The sequence below is a fragment of the Telmatherina bonti genome (assembly GCF_933228915.1).
Source record: "Telmatherina bonti genome assembly, chromosome: 15".
Taxonomy (NCBI): domain Eukaryota; kingdom Metazoa; phylum Chordata; class Actinopteri; order Atheriniformes; family Telmatherinidae; genus Telmatherina; species Telmatherina bonti.
The window spans coordinates 34,186,439-34,194,146 of NC_136613.1; the positions used below are offsets into that span (position 1 = coordinate 34,186,439).

Below are 7,708 nucleotides of genomic sequence, written 5' to 3' on the forward strand. Positions count from 1 at the left end.
TCACATGGATTTAATTCAACAGTCAGAGCAAATTATCCTCATTTGCTTGTGTTTGGCCGCAATCATGCAGTTTTTTTTATTTTTTTTTATTTTGAGGAGTCTACTCATCCCTGTTTTGAGGGGAACAGTGTTGTAAAATAGCCACATATTGACCAAACATTTTTGAGGGGTCTGTTTAAAGATATGGTCAGAGGGAATGCCCCCAATAGATGGTTACTTATGGCTTCAGCAGCTTTTTCACTGGTTCTGTTCTACAGTTGCTTAGCAGATGATTTTATCTAAAATGACTTACATACGAGAGTGAGAGCAACGTGGTTGCATTTGCCCATTAGACAGGAATGCTGGAAAGGCATGTAGTAGCCGGTCCTTCAGCAGCAGAAGAGTAAAAGTCCTGCTGTTGGCCATAATATAAATACATCGTAGGTTGGATCAATGAAATGCCGTTGAGATGTCGACACTTTCTCCTTAATCCGAGGCTAACATACCGTTGTGATGAGGACATGTCACAGAGACTGTTAATGGGAAGATGCATGTGTGAAAATAATGTTTGGTCGTCCCTGAACCCCCAGTTTATCATAATGAATCCTTTGCATTAGGGAACAGTTTGCCTGTGGCGTCAGGGCAGAAAAACATCTTTAGATGGAAAATCCTGGTCATTAAGGAATTTCAGTCAGCTGACCAAATTGTTTGGGCACTTCACAGTCATGGCAGGAATAATCAACTAGAGCAGCTCCAGATGTCAATGCTGCCCCCACAGGCTTGCTGTTTTTCATCTGCGACGCTGCTCACCCTGAAGCCCAAATCGCTCTGGGACAACATAAATCTGGATTTGTGGCTTTCTTGAGCTCATAAAGTTTTTCCACTATTACTGAGAGTTTTGCTATGATTGCTCATGTCATCCTTACAGATGATGGTTTGACTGCACCCTTCTGGGGTTTAATAATGCACTGGACAGTTAATTCAGCTTTACTGATTACAGCAACCTCTTAGTCATTTAATTTGATTGATGCTAATCACTCATTAGACTGTTCTGACTCGGATGTCAAGATTTTTCAGTTGAATTGATTAGAGCTGATAATAATTCTGATTATGATTCTGATATCAACTGGCTGAATTTTTTTTGTATATGCGCACACGTTGTTCGGTAAGGTGAATCACTGGAATATCATTCCAACAGAGGGTGTTACCATAATAACGGGTTAAACAACTGGTTCAGATCAGCTGCTTTTGACAGGTGAAAGAGAGAAATGCACTGTAGCTTGACTGGGGTTGTTTAGCATAAGAAGTACATGATAGTTCCTATAGTTTAGCATATTTAGCTAGTTTTATATTTAAAAAAAAAAAAAAAAGTAAGCATTTTTTTTAATAAAGTGTTTACTAAGTGGGACCATGGTATAAGTGGATTAAACAACTCTGATCCGTGCATTAGATAGTCATAATGTACTTCCTGGAGGAACTTGTTCCTTTCCGCAGTTCTAGACTCTGTGTTGTGCATTATAACCGTCTAATGCACGGATCCTTATTGTTTAATCCTTACACAACGCATTGCAAAACAAAACATAACCACTAATAGCAATCCAACATGAAGCTCCTACTTTCATTTTTTGATCTACATTGTGATTATTTTTCCTCTGGTCAGGCCAGGTTTATTGTTTGTGCTGACATTTTACATGCAACAATATCAAAAGTTACATTTTTTTCCCTGTAACTTTCCAGAAGCAGCAGAGCATAAACCAGCCAGCCAAGGCACCCGCACTGTAAACACTGCACCACTGGACAAACCAGAAACTGGTGAGTTCCTCATACGAAGATGTTTGTATTTGATGAATGAAGATGTTGATTTTTTAGTTTATCTGCTAAATGCTCCAGCAGCCACAAACAAAGCAAAGTCTGTCGTCTTTCAACCGGCAGTCTTTTCTGAGATTCTTGGACAGTATGATGTCGCACACAACCACACAACCTAACTTACTATTAGTACCGATCAAAATACTTTGTTTATTTTTGTCAAACAAACACCCATTAGGCTACATAAACTGGGATGATGTGGGTCTGAATGTGGTGTTTACTATATAATAATTCTGCCTATCAATGTCTGAGATGCGACAAGGTCATCTGCACCACAAATCTGCATTTACCTGTTGCCAAATAACAGAATGAAGTCACAGCCTTTAGCTCAGGTGTGTTATTTCTCTTTGTCAGTGATGTCAGTGCATCCCGGACCAGCTCTAGCACAATCATGGTACCCTCCTGATGGAGGCAATACCGTTTGGAAAGCGTCATTAAAGTTTCCCAAAATGTTTATTTGGTTACATTAACTACTGACACCAGCAGATTTCCTATTTGATTTACTCTTAGCGTTTATGAGTCCCCATGACTGCTCCTAATCATTTTCTGTTTTAAGACACAAAAGTGCTAAAATGTAGTGTAAAATACTCTTGTGGGCATATCAGTCCCAAATTTAGGACTGAAATGCCAACTTTTCTAGGAGTTACTCCTAAATCAGCAGTTTAGGAGCCACTGCTGGTTATCTCCTCTGCTCCTCGAGCTAGCCTGTAGCTAGCTAGCGCAAAATGAACAGGTTGTTGCCAACAAATAGACCAGAGCAGATCAACAGCCCTGCCATGGAGGAATCTGCAGCAACAAAAGCCTAAGAAGTCTTGTACAACTAAAATCAGAAAATACCATGCAGCATACACTAAATACGGCTTCAGAGTCATATGAGAAAATGGCCACAATTGCCCAAAATGGAAGTTTTCTCAAACGAGTGCATAACACCTTCACAAACACAAAAACATCTGGCAGATAAAACACTACACTTCTTCAGGCGTAACGAAGTGCATCTGGCCAGGAAATGTGCAGCAGACTGCTGGACATTTGCTACCTTGCCTGAGTGGGGACTCCAGGCATCATTTTTAGTCTTGCGCCACATTGCTTGTCCAAAAAAAAAAAAAAAAAATTAAAAAACAAAACCGCAATTGGAGAGTATTTGATTCTAACAGCTATCAAAATAATCCATGCACTTCTACTCTTATAACACCACAAACAGATGGACTGGTGACATGATCCAGGACACCCCCCAGAGCATCCTGGTATAAATGCCCCCTGAATCTGTTGCTAGCCATTATGTTAGCTAACTATGGTACAAGGCAGTTACTCTTCCACGTTGTCTCTGTTCTCACCAAATTTTCCATACTGAAAGAAAATGCATACGTTTGCTTGCATTAGGATTTAAGTCAAATAAAATAAAGCGTCAGTAAAAGACAACAGTACAATGTTATCACACTGCTAAAACCTTGTTTGTGAACATGATAATGAAATCCCATTCAATCTTTTCACAGTGCCAGAGACACAACCAGAGGAGCCACAGGTAGAACAGGTGGATGTTACAGCTTCTGGTAAGATCTGCTAATTATTTCCCACTTCTTTTCTTTCCGTCTTTTCTAGGTCATTGTTGACATTAATCTGGGTACACACACACACACACACATACAGCCATATGCAAGTACTAACAACTAAGGTTGGGAAACATGAACTGTGTTTGGTTTAGCTTTTAAAAGGAACCGTATTCATTATGCCTGGACATTAAGTCATGAGATGTGACAAAATTTTATACACTACAATTATTCTTTTCTCCTCCTAAAGTGAACGTAACAACCTGTTAACTCCCAGTTAACTTACTGGCAGGCCATGTCATAACCTCTGAGAAGTATAGCTGGAAATGAATATCCCCCCTTTTGCAGCAGTTATCTTCTTGAGTAAATTTATTGTTTAGTGTTTTTTTTCAGCCGGGCCGAAGTTGCATAAGAAGCTAACAGTAATAGAAAGTATACTCTGACTAAAACATCTGATATTTCATGGGTATGAGAACATACAAGCCAGATTTAATTCAGTTCCATCCTGGACACATCTACCAATATCTCCAACATGGTTCCACAAAACAGTAAAACACAAATCATGTTGTCGTTGTTAGTCGTTATTTTGCATGTAATAGTAATGATGGTAATGATGCTCCATTCTGACTGCGCCTCTCTTCAATGCTCACCTTTAAGGTGGAAGTTACATCCTTCATGTTGCTTCTGGTTGCTTCTGGTGTTTTCATCCTCTTAGATGTTCTTCCTCTTTGTAATGTCGTTTCAGTGTCATCAGTGGATGTGGACATTTGCCAGCTTCCCAAAGAGGAAGGTACCTGTGCCAAATTTGTCCTCAAATGGCACTACGATGCCTCCAGCAAGAGCTGCAGACGCTTCTGGTATGGCGGCTGTGGAGGAAACCAGAATAGTTTTGACACACAAGAGGAGTGTCTGAAGGCTTGTGGAACACCAGGTACATTTCTTGTTATTAATATTAATCTCCAGTGCATATTAAAGGAACATAATCCAGTTAACTCTGTGGGTGATGGTGCAGTTTCTGCTCTACAGTAAATGAAGTTGAGAACAAGGGAAAATGACCTTTTAATTTATTGTTTCTCTCCAGCTTTTTTGGATCCAAAACACATCACTAAAAGTAAAACAAGATCAAACAAAACATGTCATGCTCCTTCAAATAAATGACAATATCTTAATGGCCCATACATCAGAAGCCAACCCAGTACTGCTGAGTGGAAACATGATAAAAACATCAACAACCACTAACGTTCACAACCAGTAAGAATTCAGACAGAATTAAAAAACCTACTCGTCATTTTTCACAGATAACAGTAACTGCTGCCTGTCTGGCATTACCATCAGAAGGCAACTGGTCTTGATGGTGCAGCGTGTTGAGCTGTGGGGCGGAATAGAGACACACATGACCTTATTTCATATAAGAAGAATTATTCTTTCCAATGAGTCAGGTATCATAAGACAACGTGATAGATGGTCATCCCCTTCCGTCCCCTTTACAGTTTGGTCTAAACCTCTCATAAGGACAATTCCTCACATGCTTCAGACAGACTACCTGTACTCATAACAATTTACATATTAAACTAAATCAGGTTAACCAGGTAAACAGTTTCCCTTTAAATGGTGTCTTTCTCTGTGTTTCTAATGTGTCCATAAATCCATTAAGTTACAACATGGCATTTCTGGTTCAATACCAACCATAAACATACCACAAATCATGTGGAAACATATTACATAAACAACTTCCATAATGTGCTAAATACATTCAGTTTAAGAGTGAGTCCACATGTTTTGTTTTTTTTTGTCTTTTTTGTCTTTTTTAAGGTTAGCTTGCCCCACACTACTTATCGACATCCACTAGCAGTAGCATTGGTTGGCAGTCCATCTTCAACTGCTATTTCCTTACAAATCTCTTAACAAACTTCTTTGTTTATTCATCAAACTCATTTTGATGAATAATTAACCTCCTGGGGAGAGGAATAGAGGAGACACACACAATGAGTTGACATTATCTTTGTATAAGAAGATTTTTTTCCATGTGACCACACTCTGTCCCTGCACCACTGGTGCAATAAGTCCCCACAAGCGACTAGATGTGGAATAGCACTGCCATGATTGGTCTGACAATAATATTATGCATTATACAACTGACTCTGTGATTGTGTTTCTCGGTGATGTGGTGGTTAGAAATATCGCTCGACAGGAAGAAGGTTCCTGGCTTCCATCCAGAGTCTGAAAACATGAGTGTTAGGCCAGCTGATGATTTCAATTAGCCATTCTCTGATTGCATTGGCCCTGCAATAGACTTGCAACGAGTCCAGGCAGGTGACTCTGCTTCATACCCAAAAGCTGAAAAGATGTGCTTCAGCTTACTTGCAACTGTGCACTGAGATAAGTGAGTCTTGACAGTAGATGGATGGATAGTTCTTTAGTCTATTCTGGAAGGAACTTTACACTAATGTGTGATGTACTTTACTGAGAGCATTATTATGGACAAATGAAAGTTTTTTGTAAAAGTCTGATGTGGGGTACGTTTACACCAAGATAGTCTGGAGGACTAACCGTTGCACCTTCCTGTAGTTTGGTTTCCTTTACACCACTTTACTCATGAAAAAAAGACAACTCAAGCAACAATTGTGTTTTTCTTCTCTTTTCATCACCAGCACCAGTCAACCCAGGAATCATCACCACAATCAGAACATAGGACAGAAGGGATGGACGTGGCCAGCTTTTACCTCTTTGGAGGATTCTTCCAACAGTCCATAATGACCATACTGTATGGATGCATTCGCAAAGCAATGGTGGTTGCACTGGATTCCACAAACAGGAACTTTATCCCACAATATCTTGAGATGGTCTTTTCACAGCAAAGAGGAAAGCAACGCTATTGGCTGTTTGAATTGTTTGAACCTTTTGGTGCTACATCGTGTTTTGGGTCTACATGTGGGGCTGTTCCGTGCATGCAGCATTTCCTAAAGTCAACTTCTCTGGCAGAATGTCTACAAGTTTTCATATTTTTTAAAAGGCAGTTTTTTTTTAAGCTAAACAAGAAACATATATGAATATCTGGAGATTGATCGTAAATCAGTTCAGGACAACATTACTCAAGGCAGTCATTTTCTTTCATGTAGTGTTTTTTTTTATTTTCTTACATTCCACATTCACATTGGCAGCATTGGCTTGAACTGTTGTCAAACGAACAAACTTGATCCCTGTGGAATCATTACTTCACTATTTCACCATTTCACAGCAATGTTTACACAAGTCCTGTATGACAGTGTGTGTATTTAGACGACAACTTGTCACATGCACACATTAATGTAATGTTAAGTGCACTTCTGGATCCATGGCATCAAACTAGTGTCCAGCAAATAACTCATAGAATGTACTTTTCAGGATGATTTGTACTTTTTTTTTCTCACTTTAAATTTACTGAAGTTTTAATTTCATTTGATGTTGGAGAAAATAAAATCAAAATAGACTTTCTAATGAGCAAATCCTTTCTTTCTTTCTTGTTTTGAGTCAAATGTTTATCACTAGAAGTCTTAAAAGACTCGGGACCTCCAGGAACCTGGTGGTAAGATGGCTCACAGGTAAACTTCCCAGTTAAATCTGCTGCAAAAAGTGAGATTTTTTTTCCTTTTGTCGACGCCACAAGAACAAAAAGTCATTTAGTTCTCCCACCGTGGTGGAGGACATCTTGTTCACATCAGCTGAGCAGACTGGTGTCTGATTGGTTGGATGTTTGAGGTGAATGTGGTTAATGTGGAAAAGCATGAAGCAGAAACTTGTCGCTTCTTTATTTTTGCTGCTGCAAGGTTGAATGGTTACTTTTAACAAACGGCTGCTTGAGGTGGTGAGAAAGTAATAAATATGTATACAACGCATACGGCGTCTGAAGACACGGACGCTGCGGCGTGCAAAGCCCTGCGCTGGTATGCGAGTGTTAAATATAAAGTAACCCGGTCAACTTTTCATCGCACATCAGAACACAAACATCCCCCCCACGTGTCATAGATGAAGCTTCTCATGGAGAACTGATCATAACTGAACATTTTTCTTGTTACTGCAGCCATGTTGTCAGGAACATGAACAAAGCTCTTGCTTCTGGCAGAGAGTGGAACAAGAAGAGAAGCATCTGAACAGACATGCTATCGCCTAAAACCACTAAGAATGAAATGAAATGATCTTTCTTCATTTAGGCCTCAGTTGGGAGTTGTAATTGGCTACATTTGGGGAAGATGGAGGGTTCAAAATAGATAGAAGTCAATTATGAAATATCTTCTTTTTTCCTTGAATTATTAGCTCTGAGCTTCAGATCCTCCAGG

The 7,708-nt window shown here is 39.5% G+C and overlaps 1 protein-coding gene across 3 annotated transcripts in view; it reads left to right on the forward strand.

Annotated features, from left to right (window-relative positions):
• LOC306766455 (collagen alpha-3(VI) chain-like) overlaps nucleotides 1-6,869 on the forward strand; it is a 105,647-nt gene extending 98,778 nt beyond the window's left edge. For all 3 annotated transcript variants that reach the window (XM_079254225.1, XM_079254226.1, XM_079254227.1), the window contains 4 exons: nucleotides 1,717-1,791; nucleotides 3,339-3,395; nucleotides 4,138-4,323; nucleotides 6,044-6,869. In XM_079254225.1, coding sequence (XP_079110351.1) covers nucleotides 1,717-1,791; nucleotides 3,339-3,395; nucleotides 4,138-4,323; nucleotides 6,044-6,084 — 359 coding nt within the window. In that variant the 3' untranslated portion in view covers nucleotides 6,085-6,869. The remainder of the gene's footprint in view (nucleotides 1-1,716; nucleotides 1,792-3,338; nucleotides 3,396-4,137; nucleotides 4,324-6,043) is intronic.
• Nucleotides 6,870-7,708: the final 839 nt, after the last annotated feature.